A 27,831-nucleotide genomic window follows, 5' to 3' on the forward strand; every position below is an offset into this window, starting at 1 on the left:
AGCTTGTTGTTCAGTCACACAGTCGAGTCTGACTCTGTGACCCCATGGACCAAGGCAAGCCAGGCCCTTCTGTCTTCCACCATCCTTCGAAGTCTGCTCAAATCTGTGTTAGTTACATCAGTAACGCTGTCATTGCAGCATTGGACTTTCCTTTCACCCTCAGACACATCCACAGCTGAGTGTCCTTTCAGCTTTGGCCCAGCCACTTCACCCTTTATGTAGCTACTTGTACTTGCCCTCCGCTCTTTCCCAGTAGCATATTGGGCACCTTCTGACCTGAGGCTCATCTTCCAGCACCATATCTTTTAGCCTTTTGTTACTGTCCATGGGATTTTCTTGGCAAGGATACTGGAGTGGTTTGCCATTTCCTTCTCCAGTGGATTACATTTTGTCTGGGTTCTCAGCTGTGGCCTGTCCATCTTGGGTGGCCCTGCATGGCATAGTCCACAGCCTCACTGAACCACGCAAGCCCTGTGGCCAGGTCAACGTAGCAGTCAGAGAGAAGACTTACAATGCAATCCTAAGGAGAGTGACTCCAGTCCAGGCCTATTCATTTCAATGGGCTTAGAATGGAGTAACTCTGCTTAGGATTGCACTGTTAAAGGTGCTACTGTTCTCCATCTTACAATGCAATCCTAACGAGAGTTACTCCAGTCCAGGCCTATTCATTTCAATGGGCTTAGAACGGAGTAACTCTCCTTAGGATTGCACTGTTAAAGATGCTACTGGACTCATCGTACAATGCAATCCTAAGGAGAGTTACTCCAGTCCAAGCCTATTCATTTCAGTGGGTTTAGAACGAAGTAACTCTGCTTAGGATTGCACTGTTAGGTGGTACTGGAGACTCCAACTTTGTCCTGTTGCTTCAGACCAACAGGCTGCCCACCTGGATCCCTCTGCTTTGTTGACATTATACAACCAAGAACGGGTCTCGGGGGAAATCCCGCTCCGTTCTGCCTTCTTCGCACCGCTCTCCCACCCTTCACGCATGAAGCTGGCAAAGAACTCCCATCCTCGCGCGGCTACGAATGAAGGGATTTGGGTCTCCGCCCGGCGAGAGGACAGGTTCATCTGTCGCCCCGGCCGAGTTCCTCCTTCGACTCGGAGCTTCCGGGGCAAGCTGCATTTCCTGCTGGAGAAGGCGGACGAGGGGCGGACTCTTCCCCGCTGGCTTGTCGGCCTGCTTCTTTGCCGCAGGAAAGGCCTGCGAGGGCGCCGGGGGAGACTGCAAGAAGGCCGGCCGAGAGAGGCCTTTGCTGACGCCGCCCGGAGCCGGGTAGGCGCCTTAGCGGCCCCCGCAGCTTCTCCGTTTGCGCCGCAGCCGCGCGTGGAGTTTCTTGAATCGAAACCCGTCGATTGGGCTGTTAAAGTGACACACGTGAGCGTCAGAGATACAATCCCTGGCTGAAAAGGTGTTTTTCTTACGCCCTGTTAAAAAGCTCAGCAGATCTTAAAAGTCCAGTGTGGGCATCTCTATAGACACAATCTGAAGCAATTTCAGTCCAGTTTTCTGCACATGCTTAGGTGGATGGGGTTATTTTGTGACAAGGACTTTCAATATTCACAGAGTGGGGATGCATGCCTCAGAATTATAGGCGTGTGTTTAGAATTGCCGCCTACAGGTGGTGGCTGGAGATGTGAAATTATAGCTCTAGACTACAAATATCGAGAAAACGGTTGCTTTGTACCCCAGTGAGGCCCTTCCCTTCCCCTCCCCAAACCCCACCGCTTGCAGGCTATATCTTTATGCCTACATCTTTAGAAAATTCCCAGTTCGGAATTGGCAGCTTTAGGGGGTGTGTATACACATACATACAAGTATATACATACTATCATGCTGTTCCTCTCAAATGTTAAAGGTGGCTTTTGACAGGACACCACCACTCATTTACCAGCAGACCCAAAAGATTACATAATAAAAGCAGCGGCAAAACCAGCCGGGGAAAAAAATAAAATAAAAATGCAGCAATAACAATGCAGCTGGTGTTCCATACAGCACACATGGAAGTGTTAGACAACATACGCATGAGAAAGCAGAGTGCTCACTAATAGCAGTTTTGGTGCAATGCTGAAAGCATATGGTTTTTCTTCATTGATTTAAATCCATATTTATGGATGGAGTGTGGTCTGTAAGTTAAAGATGGTGCTTTCAGAAAGGTGATGGTTATTCCAGATGAACTAATAAGGGGGGAGAGCACTATTACAAAGTTAACTCTTCTGTGCACATACATAAATGCTCCAATGCATGGTAGTGTTTCTCATTCATGACCACACTTTGTATTGCCCTCCCCCCCCCCCCCTGGCCCTGCACACATACATCCACACAGAATTTTTTGGAGGAGAATATGAAGTACCTGATCCCTAGAAGAAATGACCTTCAGGTCAAGAAGTCAGAATCGTGGGATCGGTTAATGCCAATGACGATGTTCATATTGGGGCAGGACATACAAAACTGCACACAACTAGGAGTGATAGTTATGTTTGCACATTCAGGTTTTCACTGAACTGGTACGCAGTTTCCCAGAGTCTTCTCTTATATTGGAACTGGGTGGGACCATGGCTCATGGCTCAGCTACTTCACATGCAGGAGGTCCCAGGCTCAGTTCCCAGCATGTCCAGGTAGCAGGTGATGTGAAAGACTTCTGCTTGAAACTGTAGAGAGCTGCTGCCAGTCAGAATAAGCAATTCTGGCCTGGATAGATCAGTTCTCTGACTCATAAGGCAGCTTCAAGTGTGGTGTGTCGCTGCATTCAGATGTCTGGAAGAACCCAAGCCTCGTTTATTCCTTGGACTGGACAGTCTCATGGCACAGAAATTGTCATTCTAATGCCAATTTGTCGTGACTTCTGAAGATGGGAATTTTATCAAATTAAAAATTGTTTCTCTCTCAATAACTGGAATTCTAAGCCACAATTCAGTCTCTCTCAGTGATATATACAGTCACAAACGCATGTGAGCTCATCAGTACAATACACACACACCTCTCCTATATGGATCACACAATCTGTATGAATCACAATCTGTTTACATTGTATGGTTTAATCATGTTTACTGTGGGAGGCAATGGCAAACCACCCCATAAAAAAGTCTGCTGTGAAAACATTGCGAAAGCAACGTCACCCCAGAGTCGAAAACAACTGGTGCTTGCACAGGCTGCCATTGGTGCCAAAAAACCCTTTACCTTTATGCATAGTATAAAGATCTAAGGCTGCTTTCTCATGCTGTCACATGCCTTGCCAAGAAACCCCACTGTGTCTTTCATAAAAGCTTGCTTACTAGCTCTTTATCTGACATGGTGTGTATATTGTATGTTATTCTCCCTTTCACTGGCAATCAAGACAGCTATTGATTATTCGTGCAGCACACGGGGGAAAGGGTAGCTTTTTATCTGACAGTTGTGTTATTTTCCAGGATGATGGAACCTTCCTCCTGTGATACTTTTGTGGCTCTGCCCCCAGCCACACTTGGCAACAGGATCATCTTTGGGAAAAACTCAGATCGGCCCTCTGATGAAGTCCAGGAGGTTGTATATTTCCCTGCTTCCCAGTATAAGCCAGGAGAAAAGGTGGAGGTAAGAACAAAGCAGCTGGAAAGAGAATCGAATCGCCTTAGAACTTTTATTTTTCTTTATAGCTTCAAGATGAAAGCAGCAAAACAAGTAACCGTTTTCAAAATAAAACTGCATGCTGGAGCAACAAACAGTCCTTTCCAAAATAAAATTGCATGCTGGTGCTTCACTGAAAGCTTAACTGAAGCCAGAAGCTGTTGCATGGAAGTCAGTAATGGTTAACAGTTAATTAGTTTGTAGAGTGTGAGCAAATACTTCCTTTTAAAAATATGAGAATAAAAAATAGTGCAATTTGGTAGGTTCTCGTTACACTTTTTAATTGCAATTTTTTTAAAATTGCAGTGCACCTATATAGAAATTGACCAAGTACCAGAAACATACGCAGTTGTCCTGAGTCGCCCATCATGGCTATGGGGTGCTGAAATGGGAGCTAATGAGCATGGGGTTTGCATTGGAAATGAAGCAGTGTGGGGGAGAGAAGAAATCGGTGATGATGAAGCGCTCCTGGGCATGGATTTTGTCAGGTTTGTAGGCAACGTGCGTGAAGCTTGCTGGAGAAAAACTTTTTTTACACGTATGCAGATAATGGGAATATACGAGATGGTCCACACATGGAGCTGAATCCAGGTTTATTTGTCAGTTTCCACCAGTTCTTCCTTCCACTGCAGACACCACCCCCATGTCATTTTTCAAGGTCCTCTTTGCCCCAGAAGCAGCATTTCATAGAGATTAATAGGTTGTGGTGGGAGGGGGGAGGCCAGAAAGTTCCATTCTGCTAAGGGAAAATTTAGTCCACTCTATCCAGTGTCTCATCACTGCATTCCTCAGCACATAGCAACTTACTGCTGAGTGTGTCAAGTGCCTCCTTAGGAAAATACTGTGTTTGGGTCTGATGACCTTTTTACACATGCCAGATGTCTTTCAAAGTTGCAGATATCAAATGATAAACATGCATATGTTACCCTAAATGTGAATAATTCTGGGAAACATATGAAGACTGCAAGCTATTAGTTTCTCATAAAGATTTTATTGCAATATCAATAAATAATAGAAACCTGCCTTCTGAGAAAATGCTGTTTTATCTTAAAGAAGGAAAAAAGGCCCGACGGTCTTTGATGTCCCATGAATATGTGCTGGCATCTTTCTGTGATAACACCTTGTTCTGTGATGGTGAACTGTAATTACTCCCCCCTCCCCAGTCCTAGGCACATGTGTATTTGTGCTGCAGACCTTACAGCGTGGCTTTCAAAGGCAGTTTCCCCCCTCATCTAGATTTGATTCTTGCCAAAACCTAAACATTAACTCAAACAGAATGTATCTCTCAAGAAGTTTAGGCAGGCTTGAATCTATGTTTTCCTTGTCAATAGCAGGCAGCTCCCTGTTGATGGCTGTGGGGTAGAATAGAAACCTCCATTGTACTCAAGTAGTAATCTCAGCACCCCATGCAAGGTCAGCCAAAGCTGAGCCATTCAGCTGTTCCTGTCTTTCTAAAACCCCCAAGCCTTTCTTGCTATATCTCTGCACATGCTCGTGCCAGTGCTTTGTGTGTAGTTGGGAGATCCTTAGAGATTTGTGAGTAGCCCTTCTCTGCAAAGCTCCTAAGGAGAAGGGTTCCTGATCCTTTTCAGCCTGTAGGCACCTTTCAAATCCTGACATGGGTAGGGGCACAACCAATATTCCCTCTGATTCCCACCCCCTACTGCACTGAGTGGAGCAGTTCACATCCTAAGCAGAATTGCCGCAATCTTAAAATGGACAATGTGCAGCGCAGGACCCTGCATGGCTCTGGATTGCTGCTGAGTGGGGTTTCCTGTATTAACGAGCAGCCACTCACCCTCACAGTTTAGAGAGAACACTGGGAACAGCCACAAATGGTTGCCAAAAGAGGAAGAGCCACCTGAATAATATTGGGAAATGAGGTTATGCATAACGCTAATAGTAACTCATGGGGGGGTGAGTATTTTGTTTGTGTGCATTCCTGGAAGACAGTCATGTTCAACTTCTGGCAACCCCTAGTGAGGTCTAGGCGTTCAGAGAGGTGTCTTGCTATCCTTGAAGTTCTTCCATCCAGGTACTTGCCAGGGTTGACCCTGCTTAGCTTCTGAGATCTGATGAGATCAAGCTTGCCTGGGCTATCCGGTCAGGGCTGCCTAATAGTAACTCTTTAACATTCCAGGCAGAAGCTCTGTTGAATAGGATGCCTTTTAACAGGGCTCTGTTTGTAGAAGAAGCCCAGCAGGAACTCATTTACATATTAGGCCACACCCCTGATGCCAAGCCTGCTCAAATAAAGCCCTGCCTTTTAAAATGAACATACTGCTTCAAAATATTTTCTTGAATGCATCTTTGTATATCTTCAGTCACGCAGTGAAGATCGTTGTGCTTTGTTGGCAGCTGCTATCAAAACAAGATTTATTAAAATCTGCACACCGAGCCAGGCCAAACAGAAGTCCTGCTAGACAAAAGACACATCTGGCTTTGCCCATTTTTTAAAAACACTTCACAGGGACTAGGGAAATTGTCTGTGCCCATGGGCATCACGTTGATGTCCCTTGTCCTAGGGGAAAAATAGCTGATGCTTCCAGGATCCAAAACCAGGAGATTTAATCAAACAATCCTATTGGAACTTCTCAACAGAGTAACGTGCACCCCCCCTGCAATAAAATTGCTGTTAGGAGTCATGTATATCAACTTCTTGCAAACTTCTTACTTCCTTTTTTTTAGACTTGGACTTGAAAGAGCTGACACTGCTGAGAAAGCTGTCTGCGTCATCACTGACTTGTTAGAAAAGTATGGCCAAGGTGGAAACTGTATGGAAAGCCACATGGCATTTACCTACCATAATAGTTTCCTGATAGCAGACAGAAAGGAAGCCTGGGTGCTGGAAACCTCTGAAAAGCACTGGGCAGCAGAGAATGTGAAAGGTAGGAATAATAGCCGGGCCCATAACCATTTCTGGGGCCTCTTGAGTAGATTATGATGATATGACTTGCAAGCAGGGCTTTTTTTGTAGCAGGAGTTCCTTTGCATATTAGGCCAGACACCCCTGATGTAGCCAATCCTCCTGGAGCTCCTTTGCATATTAGGCCATACACCCCTGATGTAGCCAATCCTCCTGGAGCCAATCCTCCTGGAGCTCCTTTGCATATTAGGCCACACACCCCTGATGTAGCCAATCCTCCTGGAGCCAATCCTCCTGGAGCTCCTTTGCATATTAGGCCACACACCCCTGATGTAGCCAATCCTCTTGGCTACATCAGCAGTGTGTGGCCTTATATGCAAAGGAGCTCCTGCTACAAAAAAAGCCCTGCTTGCAAGTGCTCTTCTTCCATGTGAGCATGAATGTATTCTGACAAAGGTGATGCGAATGATACCAGAATGGCCTTGTCAAGAGCCAGTATGGTGTAGCAGCTAGGGTGTTAACACTAGGATCTGGGGGACCCAGGTTTGAATTCCTGCTCTTCTATGAAAGCTCTCAACCTAACCTACCTCTCAGGGTTGTTGTGAGGAAGAATGGAGGAGAGGAGAAGAATCTTAAACCACTTTGGGTCCTCATTGTGAAGAAAGATGGGATATAAATTATGTAAATAAATAAGAGCAGACCCAGATCTGTTTGCAGATTAAATTCTTTTTTGCTGTGCAATTTTATTTTGATTCATGCCCCCAGTCTACTTAATGGAACATCAGCATAAAACTAGCAAGCAGGTTTGTGTATGAAATAGCGCATGTGAAAACTGCAGATGACAGGCACCTTCTTGGAAGAAGCATTCGTCTGCTCTAGGAAATGAGAGAATATGACTTCTAAGATGATACAGTGTCTAAAACCAGTGCAAATATAGCTTGAAACCTGCTATGGCATGGGTGGGGAGGCATTTACATGGTTTTGATTTCTGCTGATTCTCTCTTCCAGAAGACAAGAACAGAATCCCTGTAATTCCTTTTACTGGGCTAACAAAATTAGCACAAAATACTGTAAGCTTTCACATCCACCAGGATTTTTTTTTGTTAGGGTTGATGTTAGAAGATTCAAAAAGATAGAAGAGTGGAAAGCAAATCTCTTAGGCCCTGACCTTTACACCATTGCTGTATTACATGGATCTTGTTCCTGTTTGAGGGATTTCGCATTGACCAATATGTCTGTATAGCTTAGCCGCCGTAACAACAATATTATGAAATCCTTCTGTTTGTCTCAAATTGTCTCAACATGGATTTGTTATCATTCTTTTGTGCAGTTTTAATTTTGTTAGCTGCCTTTGAGCAGGCCTGAAGGGGAGAGCTCGGAAACACACATATGAACAACAGGGAACAGCCAATAAATTTTGTGTTCTGGGATTTAGCTTGCAAAACCGAATCCGCTGGTATCCTTCAGGAGTCTAAACGCAAACAAAAGAAAAACTCATTGGGTCAAGTTTGTGCAGCAGATTTTAAGATGGTCAATGAAGAGACCGATTTTAACAGTTTGCATCTGTTTTAAAACAAATCCAGAAGGAGTGCGGAACATTTCCAATCAGCTGTCCATAACCAGAGTTGATCGTGGCCATCCAGAAATAAAGGATTATGCCAGGAGCAGAGGGTGGTGGGATGGTGAGAAAGAATTTGATTTTGCTGCCACGTATTCCTACGTCAATACGGCCAGAATGACTGCAACAAGAGGCAGATACTGTGAAGGCTATAAGCTGCTGAAGAAACATGAAGGTATCTTTGAATCATGATTGGATTTATGTTTGTACATTTTTATTTTACCTAAAAACATCTCTTGAGGAACAAAAGTGCAACTATTGAATGCTGAGCCCTTGGTTTGGAGAGTTATTAGATAAATGGGCCTTTGAAAAATTAGATTTACTTGAGATTTTAGGTGGAAGCACCCGTTTCAGGCATTTGATACTTGAAATGCTACTTTTCTGCTTTCCCACATGGCCATCCTTTGAGGTACTTAAGATGCAGACTTTGAGCTTTTGAGATGTTTTAAAAACTGCAGGGTAGCTGAGATAGCTTGATAATTCCAGAATTAGGTTCTTTTAATTATTTGTTCATATTATGTATGAGAAATACAGTATGTCTACCACCTCCATTTAACAAAAAGCATTTATCTCACATAGCCACCATGTGAAACTTGTACATGAGGTGGAAGTTATTTTTCAGTCCTTTAATTCTGTGTTGTAAGTGATGCAAGTTTCAAGATAGGAGTGGAGGCAGTTTCTGACATAGGTCTCTTCACCAGACTATGTGGTTGAAGTCTCTGTGAGAGGACTGTGTGACTTCAAAATGTAAATATGAACGTGGCATAAGGATATGGTCACCACTATGATTCTATAATTTAGGGGGAGTTATTTGTGAGTTTCCTTTATTGAGCAGGGTGTTGGACTAGATGACCCCGGAGATTCCTTCCAACTCTATGATTCTATGATTTATCAATATTTAACCCTCAAGCTTTACTCGCTATTATTCCCCTTTGCGGGATATGATGTTCTCTTTTGAGCACTGCCAACTTCTGTAATTCTTACAACAGCTATTAACTTAGTATTGATAGCTTACTACCAGACTTGCAGTTATAGTCGTGTATGCCTCCAAAAATAGAATTAAGCCCAAATCAAATTGCACCCTTCTGTTTCAATAGTTGTTCTGCTGGAGCCCTGCTACTCCCAATTGCAGCAGTTATTTTGCGCTCCCCAGTGGATTACTCATAGCTATAATACCCCTGTGATCATGCAAATCCTGCATTCATTGGGTGGAGGGGGGGGATATTGCAGGTTTTGAGTACTGAACATTTTTAAATAGCTGTCTAGTGTGATGGCATTGTGGAGGTTCTATAAGTGTCTTTATCTAAATCCCTATTTTCAGGTACTTACCTCAACATTTTTAAGGCACACCAGGTGTTCAAATTATCAGCCTGATGCTTCTTAAGCTCTTTTTTTTTAAAACAGATCTTGAGGGAATCGTTGTTGTAAGACACACTAATCTCTGAAGATTTTACTATCAATTCTTTTTAAATTTTCTAAAATTTTGGCAGCAGAGGATTTATTTTTTGAATATTGAGATGCTTAATTTAAGATGGTCACTAGGATTTTTTAGAAGACACCCCAGGGAAACATATTGAACACCATTTTTAAAAAGTAAAGCATCATGTCTGGAACACATGGAGCATTTGAAAAGGGCAGAGGCAACGATTTATTCATACAGATGAGATTCCTGTGTCTGAAGACTGGGCTGGTTATTTTAAGTAACTGGGTGGACTCCAGTTTCTACAATTCTGCAGTTCCTGGCCATAACCAGGGCTTTTTTTTGTAGCAGGAACTCCTTTGTGTATTAGGCCACACACCCCTGATGTAGCCAGTCCTCCTGGAGCTTATAGTAGGCCCTGTACTAAGAGCCCTGTAAGCTCTTGGAGGATTGGCTACATTAAGGGTGGGTGGCCTAATATGCAAAGGAGTTCCTGCTACAAAAAAAAAAGCCCTGGCTGTAACCACCTCTTTCCTCTCAGGCTGTTTTCTCTCTGAGTTTTCATTTTCCTCTCGGCCACTCCCTCTTTAGAGAGCCAGTTTGGTGTAGTGGTTAAGTGTGCGGACTCTTGTCTGGGAGAACCGGGTTTGATTCCCCACTTGCACCTGCTGGGATGCCCTGGGTCAGCCATAGCTCTGGCAGAGGTTGTCCTTGAAAGGGCAGCTGCTGTGAGAGCCCTCTCCAGCCCCACCCACCTCACAGGGTGTCTGTTGTGGGGGAGGAAGGTAAAGGAGATTGTGAGCCGCTCTGAGACTCTTCGGAGTGGAGGGCGGGATATAAATCCAATATCTTCTTCTTCTTCTTTAGTTCTGTTCTTTCCCTTCTTCTTCTGGAGAATTCCCTTCCCCAACTTTATCTGCTTGTTTAATCCCACTCCTTCCCCCCCTAGAAGGAGGGGCTGTGGCTCAGTGGTAGAACATCTGCTTGGCATACAGAAGGTTCCAGTTTCAATTCCCAGCATCTCCAGTTAAAAAACCCAAGAAGTATGTGATGTGAATGACCTCTACCTGAAACCCCAAAGAGTCTCTGCCAGTCTGGGTTGACAATATTGACCCTGACAGACTGATGGTCTAATTTAGAGCTCCACTTGCAGCTGCTTGAATGGCTTTGGGTCAGCCATAACTCTCACAGAGTTGTCCTTGAAAGGGCAGCTTCTGTGAGAGCTCTTTCAGCCCCACCCACCTCACAGAATGTCTGTTGTGGGGGGAGAAGATAAAGGAGATTTTAAACCACTCTCTGATTCAGAGAGAAGAGCGGGGTATAAATCTATGGTCTTCTTCTTCTAGTATAAGGCAGGTTCACGTCTCCCCTTACACTCCATGTCTCCCCTCATGCTGTCTTTTTTCTAGACTGAAAAGTCCAGGACTCTCAGCCTTTCCTCATTGGAAGGTTAATCCAACACATTATTCCTCTTGATTGCCTTCCTATGTACTTTTTTTTGCCAGCTGTGTGATATGCTTTGCAGAAAGTATATCCTTTTCCCTTTGGCCCTCTTCCTTAATAGTTGCTAGGCAGGTATGTGGGCTTGATAAGAGGCACTGCTCAGTTACATGCTGTGTTTTCTTCTCATAGGAAGAATAACTGCTGAGACAATGATGAGTATCCTTCGGGACAAGGAGAGTGGCATTAACATGGAAGGAGGCTTTATGACCACTGGAAGCATGATCTCTGTACTCCCGCAGGATCCCAGCCTCCCCTGCATTCATTTCTTTACCGGAACTCCAGACCCTGACAGGTGACACACAAAATAATTTGTCTCAGGAATTAAGTCCTAGCAACGCAGCTTTCCTTGGTGCAGCCTGCTTACTCCCTGTTGACCTTTAACTCTTTTAAACAGACTGCAGAATGTAACAGGAATTCCAGACCTGAGCTGTAATAGTGGAACTTAACTCCCTGCTAATGCCTATTCTTATCAATTGATCAGACAACACTTACAAGTTTATTTTTGTGGGTATTACAAAAGATTTAAAGAGCCCTGTGGTGCAGAGTGGTAAAGCTGCAGTACTGCAGTCCAAACTCTCTGCTCACGACCTGAGTTTGATCCCTGCGGAAGCTGGATTCAGGTAGCTGGCTCAAGGTTGACTCAGCCTTCCATCCTTCCGAGGTCAGTCAAATGAGTCCCCAGCTTGCTGGGGGGAAAGTGTAGATAACTGGGGAAGACAATGGCAAACCACCTCGTAAAAAGTCTGCTGTGAAAACGTCGTGATGTGACATCACACCAGAGTCGGAAACAATTGGTGCTTGCACAGGACTACCTTTACCTCTTACAAAAAAATTATGCCCTGCATTACCACTTCAAGCAAATAAGTTGGATTTTTCAGCAACCAGATAAATAACAGTAAGACTGTTTTGACTTGGTGCCTCGAAATAATAAATTTTGCGTGATGCCTAGCAGATAATAAAGCCAGGGAGGAATTCCGTAGCAGGGCACCAATGGAGAACAAGCCCTATCCCTGATCTAACCTCTGGACCTGACCTTGTTCATACCCACCCAGTCTCTGAGAAGGAGTGGGGTTCCATAGCAAGGCTTTGGAGGACGATCTTAAGGAGTTTTCAGGATTGTCCCTCATATGCAAGTCCCCAGCTGGTTTAGAGGCTTTTTTAGTTCTGATTACACACCACACAACCTTGTGTCTGCCTTATTCTTTGTAATTGTGTAACTGCACCTGTGGCTGCATCTGGTTTTGTGTTTATAAGAATATTTAGAAGAAGATATTGCATTTATATCCCGCCCTCCACTCCGAAGAGTCTCAGTGCGGCTCACAATCTCCTTTCCCTTCCTCCCCCACAACAGACACCATGTGAGGTGGGTGGAGCTGAGAGGACTCTCACAGCAGCTGCCCTTTCAAGGACAACCTCTGCCAGAGCTATGGCTGACCCAAGGCCATGCCAGCAGGTGCAAGTGGAGGAGTGGGGAATCAAACCCGGTTCTCCCAGATAAGAGTCCACCCACTTAACCACTACACCAAACTGGCTCTCCGGTTGATGGTGCCATCATTTTAACTACTCTCTAATTACCAGTGGGTTTATATGAGACAACTTGTTGCTATGAAGTTTCCTTGCACTGGCATTGTTGGCCTGCTAGAGTTCTTATTTCTAGACTCAAAATATCATCTTGGAGAGCCAGAGTGGTGTCATAGAGCGGCAGACTCTAATCTGGAGAACTGTGTTTGATTTCCCACTCCTGTATATGAGGCCTGTTGGGATGACCTTGAGCCAGTCACAGCTCTCTTAGAGCTCCCTCAGCTCCCCTACCTTACAAGATGCTTGTTGTGGAGAGAGGAAGGGAAGGCAATATAAGCCACTTTGAGACTCCTTGGGGTAGAGAAAAGCAGGGTATAAAAACCTACTCCTCTTCATCTTCTGTAAAAAGAACAGCATTTAAGATTAAAAAAAATCTGTATGTGATCTCTATATCTCTCTACATTTACTGCCAAAACCCTGCTTTGCTTGATGTATTACTGTTTTGATGTATCATTTTTTTGGCTGTGACTTGGCAAGCAATTTCCTTATCAGTGGGAGGAATCGATGGAAGAAGACTGTAGATTTATACCCCGCCCTTCTCTCTGAATCACTCAGAGCGATTTACAATCTCCTATATCTTCTCCCCCCACAACAGAACCCTGTGAGTTGGGTGGGACTGAGAGGGCTCTCACAGCAGCTGCCCTTTCAAGGACAACAACTGTAATAGCTATGGCTGACCCAAAGCCATTTCAGCAGGTGCAAGTGGAGAAGTGGAGAATCAAACCCGGTTCTCCCAGATAAGAGTCCACGCACTTAACACTACACCAAACTAGACAGGAAGGATAGCCTTCCTTCACTTGTGCCTAGTGCTGTTTACAGGCTCCAAGGAAGCTTGTATCAGAGTAGCTACAGGGCCTATGTTTCCCAGGATCCCTTCTGACCCTCTGATTGGGTGGGCATCAGTTTTGAAGGGAAAACTTGCCCAGAGGGGTGAGGTGTGGAAGGAACCAAAAAAAGGCTAGCTGGAGAGGCCTTTGACTCTGGGAAGGCGGGGCTGGAGAAGGCTGCAGCTGGAGAGAGATTCCTCATCCAAGGTTGAGTGGGATTAGAGGAAGGGAATGTATAGTTAGACGTCAGGGTTTTTATTTCTTTGTACCAACCTTTACTGTTTTCATATTAAACTGTTGCACTAAAAATTTTTTTACAAGCTGCTTGTTTTTGAGCACTTACAGTAAACATGTTATATTGCCTTGGTCCTCACATAATGGATAAAAGTTATTTAGTAAGAAGAAAGACGGGTTGGGTGGGTGCTTTGGGCCCTCCCAGACAGACCCTTACCAGAGAGATTGCAGCCAGTGGAGGCCCTTTCTGGTCCCCTGCTGGTGTGACAACTTGTTAGCCTCTCAAGGCAAGTATAATGTGAATCCTCACTTCTCTCCACCTGTCTTAGAGAAAAAGAGAAATCAAGTTTATAGAAAACATGCGGCTTCTGTAATGTGTGGTGAGTGTTAAAACTAACAAATTGAATTCCACCAAGAAAAAACCTGTGAGTCAAGGGAGATCTTGTGAGGTGGATTAAATACATTCAGGCTAGTTGACTCTGGTCAGTATCCTGGCCCTCATATTCTGAATCAAGTGGTCTTCCAAGGCAGTCCCATTTAAAGGTAAAGGTAGTCCCCTGCGCAAGCACCAGTAATTTCTGACTCTGGAGCGATGTCGCATCACGATATTTTCACAGCAGACTTTTTACGGGGTGGTTTGCCATTGCCTTCCCCAGTCATCTACACTTTCCCCCCAGCAAGCTGGGTACTCATTTGACCAACCTCGGAAGGATGGAAGGCTGAGTCAACCTTGAGCCAGCTACTTGAACCCAGCTTCCGCCAGGATCAAACTCAGGTCGTGAGCAGAGAGCTCAGACTGCAGTACTGCAGCTTTATCACTCTGCGCCACTTACAGTAATCTAATTAGTATATATGGTTAAAGATTACTAGCTTGAGGAGTTAGTATGTGCATTACATCTGTTTTGACAATTTAGATAAGATAACATAGGTGGGTTAGGAAGTACTTGAAAGCTCTCCTCACGGAAGGTAGGGGGGAAAGCATGCATTGTGCATTGATCAACTTGGCATAGCTACTGATTTTCATTTCACTTTGTGTTTATATTTGTCTTTACAGATCTGTCTTTAAACCTTTCATTTTTGTGCCAAATATTACTCAACTGCTAAAAACCAGTTCCCCAGTGTTTGGTCCTGAGGATCCAGTTAAAAAGAAGCCACGTTTTCAGACTAAGCCAGACAGGAGACACGAACTCTACAAAAAACATGAAGGCGCTGCTGTCCTGATGGGAGATTCCAAGGTGGGTGGATCTAAGAGAGATTTGAATAGGATGAAGAACGTTGATATAAAACAAAGTTTAGGGAAAGGATTTGAACAAGTTGCTCTGCTTGAATAATCCTAGTGTAATTGAATACTTCAGTTTGCAGCTCAGGATTGTGATACAGGCTCAGAGGTACTTATTAAAGGTCAAGATGATATAACGTGAAGTATCTCTTTCCTAGGCTTGGGCCAAGCCAAATAATTCTTAAGTTCATCTGGAAGGCCAAAGAACATTAGATGCATGGCCTTGCACCAACAGAGTGCCATGCAGTAAGACAGGACAGTTATGTAGCTGCAGGCATGCTGTCCTCTCTGGCTCTGGTTCATAGATGAAGATGAAGAAGAAGATATTGGATTTATATCCCGCCCTCCACTCCGAAGAGTCTCAGAGCGGCTCACAATCTCCTTTACCTTCCTCCCCCACAACAGACACCCTGTGAGGTGGGTGGGGCTGGAGAGGGCTCTCACAGCAGCTGCCCTTTCAAGGACAACCTCTGCCAGAGCTATGGCTGACCCAAGGCCATTCTAGCAGGTGCAAGTGGAGGAGTGGGGAATCAAACCCGGTTCTCCCAGATAAGAGTCCGCACACTTAACCACTACACCAAACTGGCTCTCCAGATGATCATATGCAGGGCAAGAAGATACATAAGTGTAGGATGGGAACTGAAGCAAGACCATGGGTCTGTCTGGCAGCACTTCCTGCCTTCTTCCTGTCCCTGCGCCTCTCTCTGGTCTTCTAATTCACTCCAAGAAATGGAGTGAATGTCTGTACAGATATGGAGCATGGACAGCTCATCTTCCCTTTAGTTCATATAGGTGCCACTGTTGCTGTTTTTACATTGTGTGCTGAGAAAACCTGGTGCTTGCAAAAAAAAAAAAAAAAGGATATTCCAAGCAGTGTTCCCTCTAAGCTGAGTTAGCGTGAGCTAGCTCACAGTTTTTTAGCCTCCAGCTCATCCATTTTTGTCTTAGTTCAGGAAGGATGACCCCAGAGCACACTGATTTATGCAGTAACTCACATCTTTAATGCCAGTAGCTCATAAAGTAAAATTTTTGCTCACAAGACTCTGCAACTTAAAGGGAACATTGCTCTGTACCCAGATAGTTCAGAGAGAAGTGGAAGGACTGAACCTCTACTATCTTTTCTGTGTGTGCAAGAAATAGCACAAGGCATTTCTTTTGATATAATTTCAAAACCAGAACTGCCTATACATTTATTTTTGCATTGACCCAGTAGAAAAATTTCCCTTTCATTCAATGCTGGATCCAGCCCTAAAAATTTAAAAGTATTTGTTCATGTAATGTTGAAATATGCACTAAATTTTTTATTTTTTTGAATCATCTTTATGTAGGACAAGAGTGATGAATTGCTGAAACAAATTCGAAATTTAGAGAAAGAGAAGATTGATGAAATGGAGCATATTTTACAGAGCGGATGCCTTGATGTTGACCAAACAGTTAACCTTTTCTCAAAGTGCGCAGAAGAAGAAATCTATGAATATATGCCTAAGGATTAAAAATCTGCTGTTGTGGAATTTGGTACTGTTTGCATTTATTCAGTTGTCTGTATGAAGTATCACTTCCCAGATCAGGTTTGTTGTTTGCACGATGTCAATTCCGGCTAAATAGCCCTTGCTCAGCACAGATTGGAATGTAAAATGTGGCAAATATTAATATTAGGCATGCGACATAGATCTGTTAGTTATGACTACCACTCTAAACCAGCATTTTGGCCATCTAATGATGGTGGTTTTTCACTGCATGTTTATCTGCTGTGAGCACTTCTTGTCTGTACATAGAGCTGAAGTGTTAAACAAGGTAAAAGTTCATAACACAAATAGGTTTCTAGGGAGTGTTGTAGATAGAGAATTTCTGATTGCATTCTTTCCCAGTGTCCTTAACCATGTTTAACACAAAGCAAGGGTTTGCTGTTGATTAGAATACGAACACTACTTACATGAGTTATGGTTTTAGGGCCATGCCATGGTAGTGTAATCCTTAACTGTGTGGATGGCTGGAAAAAATTGCAGGGTGTATGTGAGCTTTGTGGTTCACACCTGATTTCCGCATTAGACAGATATTGCAATGAAGAACTTTTAAAATAGAAATAATGTATTTCAAAGACATGCATACTGATATTGGGATTCAGGAATATTGATAAATACTGATAGCTTTGTATACCTGAACCCCAAAAATAGATTTTTTTGTGTGTGCGCATGCCCCTAGTTATATATATTACACAGAATAAAAATAGAAATATGAATGCTGTAATGTCAGTCTGAAAAATCTGACTGTACATAAAGATTGTTTTTTTAGATGTAAGTAATAATCGAAATCATGTAGCCACACTGTACACTGCTAGAAAACAAATCTTTGCAGTACTACTAAAATAGCTCATATTGATAATTTGTTACAGGCCAATTTTTCCAGTAATGTACAATACACAGGAAAAGTATTCAAATGCCTTGAGTCCATTTCTCAGTGAGTATTGCAGATATATAAAAATACATGTACAAAAATTGGTGCAGTGAGGGAGTAAGTTGGCAAGTCTACTGTTATAAAAATGTCTTCCAGGTACAAAAAAAATCTGTATTGTTCCTCCATCAGTCCTATACCAGTGTTGCTTTCTACGCTGTTCTGGGGAAGATTCAATTATGAGCAGACCTCCATATCTGCTGTGGAAGACACTGTGCAATGTTGTGCCTTTATCACTCTGACAGTACCATTTTTAATAATCAAATTCAGGCATTTTTGAGAATGTACCTCTTCAAAGACAATACAGATCTCAAGCAAATGCACTGACTATATTTTGATGATGTATAAAGAGTGGCAGCTCCCTTTAGGAAAAAAACAAGACTTTTTATACAAGTATGTTAATTTGACATGTATTGTAGTCATGCACCAGTACAGCAAAAGTTGGTTGCATCTCACACCTGTTGAAAGGCATGACAGAGAACAGGCTTGAATAAAAGACTTTCAATGGGTTTTTGGTGTGACTATTGCAGTCTGTGTCAAACTTGGCTGCTCTGAGCAGTTAAAATAGTCTTGGCTGCCTTTATCTGTGAGGTGGATTGTGGCCCAAAACTTGATGGTGGGATGCGAAACAGAAACCAGGCAAATTAATGAACCACTTTCGTTGAAAGGAATTAGTCTTCTGCAGTCTTCTAACTGAACAGAATTTTACTCGTCTTCATTTGTACAAGGCCTGGTTTATCTGTGTTTTTTTAAGTGTACTTTGTTTCTCCTCTGTTGGGGAGTGGGTACTCAAATCAATGCGAAGCCTTAAAGAGAAAAGGTATTCTCTCTCTCACACACACACACATACACAAAATGAAAAGGTGAATTTCTGCAATGGTTTATATGTGGGGAATTTCACCTCCGCATGTGAATGCTGTTATATTTTCTGGAGGATGGTTTTATAGTGTATTATGACATGTGATACCAAAGAATGATAAATTTTGTGTGATGATACAGGAATAAAAGTTAAAAACTGCTGGACAACACTTTGTGTGGTCATTTTCAGTATTTACTGAGTGGTAAGCCAGAGGGCCACTTGTGGGTTTTTTTAACTGCTGTCTACTTTTGCCCACTGCAGAGCTGGGGACGAGGAAAGTTTAGGCAAGAGGGCAAAAACACCAGTGGATGAAATGGTACCAAAGCCTTGGTCCATATTGGAACCTATTCTGGGCCAAAGAAATTTTGCTTCAGTGTTGCCAGTACCGCCCTGCCCCCCCCCCCGGCCTTATCCAACAAGGTTGGTCCATGTGGTAAAAGAATGAATACACACTGGATCCATGGGGGAGCTGGTGGATCCAGCAGGTCACTCTCCAGCCAATTCAATAAGCGCTTGGCAGATATTTTCTAATGCAAGCTTTAAAATTGATCTAATTGGACTCCACATTTCTGTTCCAAGCTCCCTCTAAGCTGTATAGTCATGAGCAAAAATTCTACTTCATGCACTACTAGCATTAAAGTTGCAAGCCAGTGCATAAATTAGTTTGCTCTGGGGCCGTTTTTCCTGAGCTAAGACTTAAAAATGTGAGCCAGATGCTAAAAAACTGAGTTAGCTCACAATAACTCAGCTTAAGAGGAAACATAGATTCCAAATACAGCTATTTTGCTGGCTTCTGCTTTTCCTTTTCTTAGGGACACTTTGCTGCCTGAGTATGTAGAGATAATTACAGGATAGAGAAGGCCCACCACCTGTGCTTGTGATCTTGCCCCATCTTGGTTACTTCAATCTTAAATTAAGCTAGGAGTTTACTGGGAAGGGACCTTCTTGCTTGTGTCTTTTCTTTAGCAAGATGGTAGTACACAGTGGTGAATCAACAGCAAGTGTTTCCAGCTATAGATATGATCATCTAGAAGCTTTTCAGTCTGGCTTTGATGTACATTGCTGGTCAGCAAAGTCCATGAGGGAGGATAACGAAACAGGTGGAGCAAGTTGTCCTTGCTGGTACAAAATCTAGTGGGAGGTCTAGAGCGTTGACTGTGGTATTGTTCTGTTTTGTCCAGCTGGAATGGGAGCCATGGAGTGGCACAATGCAAATTTCATTAATTTCAAAAGGTGGTGAGATACTACTACTCTTATCCTCCATCCCCTAGACCAGGGGTGGCCAACGGTAACTCTCCAGATTTTTTTTGCCTACAACTCCCATCAGCCCCAGCCAGCATGGCCAATGGCTGGGGCTGATGGGAGTTGTAGGCAAAAAAAAAAATCTAGAGAGCTACCGTTGGCCACCCCTGCCCTAGACTGTTGGGTCCATCTTAGTTCCCAAGATACTTTTCCACGGACACAAAACTACTGTAGATGGTACACAAATGCTAACAGTTCTAAGACTGCTGGGAGCTAGTGGGGAAAAAGCCTAAATTGGTGATTGGAGAGCATGGGTTTGGATGTAGAGCCAAAATGGGTTTTGGACTACATGTTCCACTGCCCTGAAATATATTTGCAGTGTAGGATATTTCTGGATACAGCTGTGTTGCTTGAGCAGCAGGTTTCAAGGATGTGTCCTGATGTTTTACCAATTCATATTGGATCATCAGCAGTAGAGCTGGTAGTGTAGAAGTAGCCTAATTATACAGTCTTAGTGACATTCTTCTGATGAGTCTACACACCAAATATGCTTGAAATTTCAATTGGTACAAAATATTTTAACAAGAGTTTTAATTTGGCCATGGAGATCCTATTTCACCAGTCTGGTCTGAGCTGCATTATTGATTTGGTTCAAGGCTTAAGACCAGACTACTTGAGAAACTGGCCCCTACCCCAACCAACTAAGATCAACTATCCCTTTCTTCAAAGATTTCAGGTTTTCACGGCTGGTAACATCATTAGGGTTTGTAGAATCTTTCGGGCTCAAGTGCCGTGTTCTACTGGAGAAAGTTTTTCTTCCAGACGTTTCGTTCTCGGCTGCGGAGAACATCCTCAGTGGTGTTGCAGCCGGAGCAGGCGCTCTGACCTTCTTGGCTGCTGTGCTGTTTCACCATATTCATGCAAAGAGAGACTGGTGAGTATGTATGATAGAGCTATCTCAGCTGTAACCCCAAATTTTGAACTCCCTCTGCCAGAAAAGTACTCTTTCCCCATCTTGCTCTTGAACTTTGCTACTATTAATCATATTCTTTTTAAATGTCCTTCAGTTTTCAGATGTTAGAAATGAGCTGGTATTTCCTTTGATTGGAAACAATTTTTGTTTCTGTGAAGGCCAACATTTTGCATTTTCTAAGTGACAAAGAACAACAAATGACTTTGGAAGTCACAAAATGTTTAATAGTAATGGTAGCTCAATGGATCTTGAAATCCCAGTAGTATTTTAGTTGTATTTCCTGTTCATAACGTTGGTTGAATGAACGGAATACAAATGAGTGTGTGATTTTGACCTTTCAGAGATCTGTTAAAACCCTGTTTTTCAAAACCAAACATGGGATGTCTACTTCATACACTGTTTTATCATCTCAAGAATGTAACCTATGAAACTAAGAGCCAAGGAGATTTTAAATTAACAGTGGGTCAAGTAACACACTGTATATATTACATAAGAGCATTAAGAATCTGTGCATGAAACCTCCATTTACAAACCAGAGAAAGCTGGTTCAAGCTCTGGCAGTGACTATTAGTTGAAATACAATACCAAGTACAAATAATGATGTTAATGACTGCCTGGCATCAAGAAATTGTCTCCTCCCCCCCACCTCTGCCAACTGTGTAAAGGAATATTTGGAATTACAAGATAAAACAATCTGTATTTATTGAGAAACTGAAACGCAGAGAGTGTAGAATGACAATCTACTTCCAAAATGGATTTCTCCATCATTCTTTGCACAATCAACAGAAACATAATTGGCTTCCAAAACGTAACAGCAGCACTCCCAATTTCAGCTGCAGATCAGGTTAAACCACACTTTACTATAAATACAATTTTCTTCATTAAAGTTTGGGTACAAGACAGAAAAAACTTTGTCAGCAAACTCTTCAAGTATGACATTGATGTACTAGTTACACATTTGACCGCAAAAGTAAGTGGTTTTCTAGGTCACATCTTTCATGCATATCGATGCACATCAATTGTGGCTACTGATTGTACTTGAGGCTGTTAGATCTAACTCCTACTACTACAGGATCATAGCCGAAAGTTTAAGGAGCCTGTCTTTGAAATACATCCCCAGCTCTATCAAAATTAAATACACCACCCCAACAGCCAAAAATGAAAGGGTGTTAGAGGAACATCACCAATGCAGATCTATCTAATTCCTGTTACAAATTCATTTCAGTTTACTCCAGTTACACCGGCTATTAGTAACTTTATGGAAAGTTAACATTCCTCTTCCTTTTAAAAAAGATCAATAAATGCCATTCCATTTCGCTAGTGTTCTTCACCAGCTCACAGTGAGAAAAGAGACAAGATAGGTAGGCAAGAAAAAACTTGTGGGCATAAAAAAAAATAGAGTACATGTAAACTGGGGGTGGGGGAGTTGTTACTGGCACTTGATTTAAATCTTATCTATTAAGAAGTCCATGAAAATAAAAGATTCCCCCCCTCCACACCCCAAATCTTTATTCCAATAATATACATTGATGAGTTTTTTAGGTTACATATTGGGGAGGATCATACCTAACTCAAGTATTTGGTTATGTTCATTTTTAAGAAAGGCTTTTGGTCTAATTTAAGCGATGCAAATTAGCCACAACCTCACAGACATCGACTAAAGCCAGTCTGAGGAGTACTTCAGTAATTCTAAGCCAATTGCTCCTCTGAGAACAATTATGAACAGAGGGAACACTCTTTAAAAAACATGTTTTAGCGGCAATCCTGCATACTCTTAGGCTGGTTTAAATCCTACAGATTTCAGTAGTAAAATAATTGACAGTGTACAGGATTACAGCTTACTTGTGAAGTCGTTAAAAGACTGGCTTGCTTAGACAGACCCAAAAGAGCAAAAGTAGTCTGTTTATTTCTCAGTTCTTACTCTCCCAAACACAGTGGCAATTTAAATGGAGGCTCTGCCTCCAAAAGAGGCAGCACAAGCCAAGCAGAGCTTTTCAAGAGCCAACCTTGGCTGGATTTTTTGTTGTTGTCTGTGTGTCATGTGATACAAAAGCACAAACTGAAAAACTAACAAACAGGAGAGAACAATTTTCTTCTGAAGCAGATTACGTGCAGTCAGGAATAGAAATTGGTTGGTTACTACAGTGACTCTTGTCCACATTTTTAAAAAGTACCAAAAGTATCCTACTTTTGAATTTACATCAGTTAAAATAATTCCCTGAAGTGACCAAACTGCATGTCAGCGTTAAATAAGTGTTAAATATCATCCTCTTGGGGTGGGAAACAAACAGAACTGTGTAAGAGCTGAGAACAAAAAAGTGTCAAAGCAGAGTGTTTTGGGAAACCCTGTCAGGCTAAGCTTCGAAGGATCTCTCCATTTCCATGGCTCTCTCTTGCCACAGATCTTCTAGGAAGAAAACGATAGTGTAATGGCTCATCCCGAAACTCAAATTCATTGGTAATGTGCTGGATGATGCCTCCTTTCGCCAATCTGTCTCCATACACCACAGCATCCCCGCGGTCTAAGGCAAGGCCAACTTCAATGAGCCAGTTCACCAGGTCGCAGCCAAAGAAGACGCCAGTGGCCATCTTTACCCCACACCTGTATGTCAAAGGAATGATTCACCCACATGTTCTGTAAATCTCGTACCAGCACTGCTTGATGAGCAGGGGGGGAAAGGGAGGAAAACAAGGAAAGACAGCATGATAGTTAAAAGAACATTTAAAAGAGGACTTAGTAGCCATTAAAGCTTTTTAAAAAATTATTTGCAAAGGCAATTACCCTTTTCCCCCATAAAGCAAAATCAAAATGCATGCAAGTCTGCTAAATTTAGGGTACATATGACACTTCGTTAACTGGATTAGTGGCTAGTTAACATTCATAATCATATGGGTTAAAAATCTCCACTCTACACACAAAAAGGCCCAAGAGAGAGGCAGGCAACTAAGATTCTGGGTTCTAAGAAACTAAGGGGTAAGCAGTGTGCTTATGCAGGGCTCTGCTAAGACATGCACCATTAGAAAACAATGATTTAGTGACTCCCCTTACCCCACCAAGCCCCTGTAGTTATGCATCTGTTATTCATTCCCATCATTCGCTGGCACCACAATATCTAAAGCTACACAATCCCTTCCAAGTGAAGGATCAATGAAATAGTGGCTCTCGTACTGAGGCTTCCAAACTACTTTTCTCTGGGGTTGTGCTTCATGCAGTAGGGACAAATCCAAAACCTCCTTCTTATGTACAGTAGCACAATTACAAGCACCGTCTATAGGCTGGGACTGTACAGCTCTGACATCGACTTGCTGATGCCGAAAGCTGGTGTCATACTGTCAGGTACTTATGATCTACTACTCCCCCTTCATGTGAAGCGTTCCCGCGGGCATTCTGGGGACTTGGAAATGGATATTTTAAGAAATGCAACTGGCTGAACGGGAAGCTTTTAAATGCAGTTGTGCAGCTCTCCTCTAATTTATGAAAGTTGACAATTCTACTAAATTTAGAGGAATAGTAATTAAAGATACTTCTCCCCTTAATTTCCCATTCATATGTAGAGTACTGAGAATGACACTACAAAAGAGATGAAGCACCAGCTCCACTATCACAGCCAGATGACCAAAATTTTAACCCACAACTGTAAAAATATCCTGCATAAAATTTCTGCTGACAGAAGAACTTCCATCCCCGGATATGCAACTTCCCTGCTTCCCCCCTGCCTGAAATGCACCCCAAACTGCTGCTCCTGGGGCGCCCTGGAGAATAGCTGGGATAGTAGTGAGGTTTGCCATGGAAGTGGGTGAAATGGAATTGGCCATGGAAGTGGGGAACCGGCACACACTAAAATGTTAGCTAAATCCAACCCAATCTTCTGAAGTTAACTGATGTTAATGTGCGATTCTGTTTCTCTAAACTCTAAGAGAAGGCAACCCGCTTAAGCCAGGCCCAGCGCTACGGGTTCTGGTGTCCCAGGCTGAACACTGCACCTCCGCCCCCTTCTAGGCTCTTCTCACGCGTGCGACCCAATGACATCACCAGAAGTGACATCATTGGTCCGTGCATGCTTCATGCAAACACTAAACCTGTCCCTCTCCTGCTTCAAAGGGAGCTGGGAAGAGGCCACGTCCTTCTTTCTTGCCTCTTCCCGGCTCCCTCTGAAACGGAAGAGGGCTGGGCAAGGGACATTCGGGTTGATGTGAGCAGGGATGGGGCACCTGCCCCCGCCCTGCAGTGAGGTGGTGCCCCAGGTGGCCGCCTACTTCGCTGACTCCCACATGCCTGGCTGAAGCCCAGTCTCAACACATCTCAGAAGCTAAGTAGGGTCAGCACCTCGATGAGGAACCAGCAAGGAAGACTCTGCAGAGGAAGACAATGGCAAACCACCTCTGCCTCTCATTTGCCTTGAAAGCTCCTTGCTGGGGCTGCCATGTCAGCTACAACTTCACAGCACTTAAGTATGTATGTAAACTCTAACAGGAAGCAAGAACAAAGTATTTTGGAGCAAGTCAGGCCAGTGATAAAAACACACACACAGCAGAGGAAGATACCAAGGCATCTCTCGGCATCTGCATTAAAATAAACAGCAAAATGTGAGATGTTAGCTTGGATTACTGAGGGGAAAAATCAACAAAATATTAGACCAACAGGACCAAAGCAGCCTGCTGCAGGACATTAAAACAAAGAAGAAAAGAGAAACTTAAGAATGACATACAAATGAGAAGGGGGTCAAGAGAATGCATACATTTTATCATCGTATGGAAACAAGAAAAGGGTTACACTGTACACATACAATCGTACTTGATTCTAAACAACTGTAGAGCAAATATTGGGTAATATATACTCCTAGCTTATGCTTTTAAATCTGATTTGTCATTAATTTCTATCCACTCAGCTTGTAACTTGTAAAGAAATTCTTTTGCTCAAGAACAGTGAAGTCTCATGGAACTTCCCAGAAACTGAAACACATACCCTAAAACAACCAGACATGTAAAAAGCAAATAAATTGACTCTGCCCATATAACCTGAGGGGATAGAACTGACAGACCACAAGTAGTAGGAGCAGGGGTGGAATTCTAGCAGGAACTCCTTTGCATATTAGGCCACACCCCATGATGTAACCAATCCTCCTGGAGCTTATAGTAGGCCTTGTAAGAAGAGCCCTGTAAGCTCTTGGGAGTATTGGCTACACTCAGGGGTGTGTGGCCTAATATGCAAAGGAGCTGCTGCTAGAATTGCACCCCTGAGTAGGAGGACACAGATTTTTCAGTCTTTCCCTTCTCCTGGCAGCCCCATAAGATCTCTAAAATGCTGATGATGGGGGTGAGAGGAGCTCATTTGAAAAAATGCCATGGGCCATATTGGGCTGCAGTGGTCCAAACTGTCTCTAAGCATTGTTCTAAATCCAAACATTGATTCTAAACAGGGCAACAGTTAAAAAAGTGGGGGGGGGTGGACCCAAAAGGATTTCATAGTGCCCTTTTACTCTAAACAAGAACACTGAGGATGCAGTTTTCAATTTGGTGCTGTATCTGCAAACAAATCAAAGGATGAACTAGGACTTCTAGCTGTGGAAAGATCTCAAGATGCAAGGAAATATGCAACCAAGTAGCATGACTGAAAACAACTAAACACCAACTTAAGCCCAGGAGTCCCTGAGTTTATGAATGAGCCAGGCAAGAAACTTAATAATCTTCCTCTGCTTCTGATTTTATTGATCAACACCACCTGATGTTGCCATTTAATCTTCACAGCTATTCATAGTAGCTTGTATGTAGCTCACTCAAATACATTCAAAAGCAAAGTCTTGAAAATGATTTCCCATCATTTTGCTTTAATACCAAATACAGCAAAGGCTGGGCTTTCACAGTCGATTTCTGCTAATAGAGCGGGGCACGATGGAGATTTTCACTGACTCCTTTGCTCCTGCTTCAGACCTCTGATTTGCCCCTCATGCTCTTCCAGAGGCAAGGGTAGCCCAACCACTAGGCAGCCCTAGGCCGGTTAGGGCCCTCCCTCCCGCCCTCGCCACTGTGGCAAGGGAAATAACTGGGCACAGTCGTGGCACAGCAGGGTGTCTGATTTCAGTGTGCCGCCAGGCTGCCATTGCTCCGCCTCTTGCGTCAGATGTGGGAGATGGAGCTATGGCAGCCTGGCAGCCTGTGCTCTAAAGCGCAGCTGTTCTGCTGCGCAGCTGCTGCGCTCATACTTGCCCTCCCTGGGGATGGGGACAGGGTGCCTTGCCAAGAATGCTGGCCGTGTGTTGGCACTCTAGAGCAGCTGCTGTCTGAAGAGGCACCATTTTGGGCTCCAGCAGGAGGAGATGAGGAAGTCCCATCCCACTGATGGAAATGGATATTTACTGTGGCATCCACTCCTAAGAACTCTGGCTTCTTTTATATTTCTATTTAGTGTGATTTGGAAGCATTTACCGCAACAGGTTATCTGTTACTTAACCTGTATTAACACAAACCACATCCCCAGCCCAGGGTTAAAAACAGCCCTCTCCCCCTGCCCACCTTCTGTCCTGGACAATGCTCCTGACACACAAATCTTTGTGGTAATGCACAAACTGTTGGCACGTCATCCGGATTTCCTCAGGTATGGAGGAATCCCTTCTTTCCCCTGCTTCTCTGTTACCCCAGAGGAACTCAAACCTGAAAAACAATTAGAAACGAAACACAGAGCAATAACATAATGACTAAAAGAGCAGGCAGAATAGGAAAAGTTTTAAATACTTCTGTCGGTGGTATTCTATTGATTATCAATTACCCAACCTGTCAGGACTTTTGAGACATGATTACTTCTTAGGCTTCAAAATAACTGGAGCTTGACTTTTTATTTTATAATGAAGGGACATGGAACACACAATGATTTGAAGAAACAGAACCACTGTTCCTGCATTCAAAGTCACTTTGGACCAATTCACACATGCCTGTTCATCCCTTCACAACCATATTGTCAAACAGTGACTTGCGCGTGTGAATGGGCCACTTCAAGGCTTTCCTGTCTCCTCAATACACCTGTTTCCCCCTGCAAAGAAAGCTATTCAGACATTGAATTTCAAGTTATCAACTGATGAGAAATCAGCGATTGAACATGCACATGTGAACCAGATCTTGGTTAGCATGGATACTGAAGTCACAAGTTGGCAGCTCCATCAGCCTTTACACACCATTTTTTTTTCCTATGCAAGGGAATGCACACAGGATCCCCAGCCATTCACTATGATTTAGATCTGTGCCCTCAGTTACTGCATCCACTGGGATGGAAATCACATTTTCCTGGTACTAAAACAGCACCAGTGGATAATTGGGAAAAAGCAATTACGGCCACTCCCCAGGATAGCGGTCTCTGCCTGACGGAAAGTGCAGAGTAAA

The 27,831-nt window shown here is 43.3% G+C and overlaps 2 protein-coding genes across 3 annotated transcripts in view; one reads left to right on the forward strand and one right to left on the reverse strand.

Annotated features, from left to right (window-relative positions):
* The first annotated feature begins 1,063 nt into the window (after window positions 1-1,063).
* Window positions 1,064-18,409, forward strand: SCRN3 (secernin 3). The gene is made up of 8 exons (XM_060257210.1): window positions 1,064-1,276; window positions 3,412-3,571; window positions 3,911-4,092; window positions 6,293-6,492; window positions 8,054-8,263; window positions 11,141-11,303; window positions 14,708-14,888; window positions 16,261-18,409. The coding sequence occupies exons 2-8, from the start codon at window positions 3,413-3,415 to the stop codon at window positions 16,423-16,425; spliced, it is 1,260 nt and encodes a 419-aa protein (XP_060113193.1). The 5' UTR covers window positions 1,064-1,276; window position 3,412; the 3' UTR covers window positions 16,426-18,409.
* A 2,725-nt stretch (window positions 18,410-21,134) lies between these two features.
* GPR155 (G protein-coupled receptor 155) overlaps window positions 21,135-27,831 on the reverse strand; it is a 55,649-nt gene continuing 48,952 nt past the window's right edge. The window contains exons 15-16 of one of the 2 annotated variants that reach the window (XM_060256892.1): window positions 26,971-27,108; window positions 21,135-23,059 (exon numbers count right to left, since the gene is read on the reverse strand). In XM_060256892.1, coding sequence (XP_060112875.1) covers window positions 22,807-23,059; window positions 26,971-27,108 — 391 coding nt within the window. In that variant the 3' untranslated portion in view covers window positions 21,135-22,806. Of the gene's footprint in view, window positions 23,113-26,970; window positions 27,109-27,831 lie in introns of both variants that reach the window. The other variant, XM_060256893.1, reaches the window with a different exon arrangement.

This window comes from Heteronotia binoei, chromosome 16 (genome assembly GCF_032191835.1).
Source record: "Heteronotia binoei isolate CCM8104 ecotype False Entrance Well chromosome 16, APGP_CSIRO_Hbin_v1, whole genome shotgun sequence".
NCBI lineage: Eukaryota > Metazoa > Chordata > Lepidosauria > Squamata > Gekkonidae > Heteronotia > Heteronotia binoei.

What these genes read in the sequence shown, in the direction of transcription:
- SCRN3 (XM_060257210.1), top strand. Translation starts at nt 3,413, where the DNA reads ATGATGGAACCTTCCTCCTGTGATACTTTTGTGGCTCTGCCCCCAGCC. An exon ending in GCTGCTGAAGAAACATGAAG is followed by an intron (nt 8,264 to 11,140) that starts GTATCTTTGAAT and finishes TTCTTCTCATAG; the next exon opens with GAAGAATAACTGCTGAGACA. An exon ending in GGAACTCCAGACCCTGACAG is followed by an intron (nt 11,304 to 14,707) that starts GTGACACACAAA and finishes TTGTCTTTACAG; the next exon opens with ATCTGTCTTTAAACCTTTCA.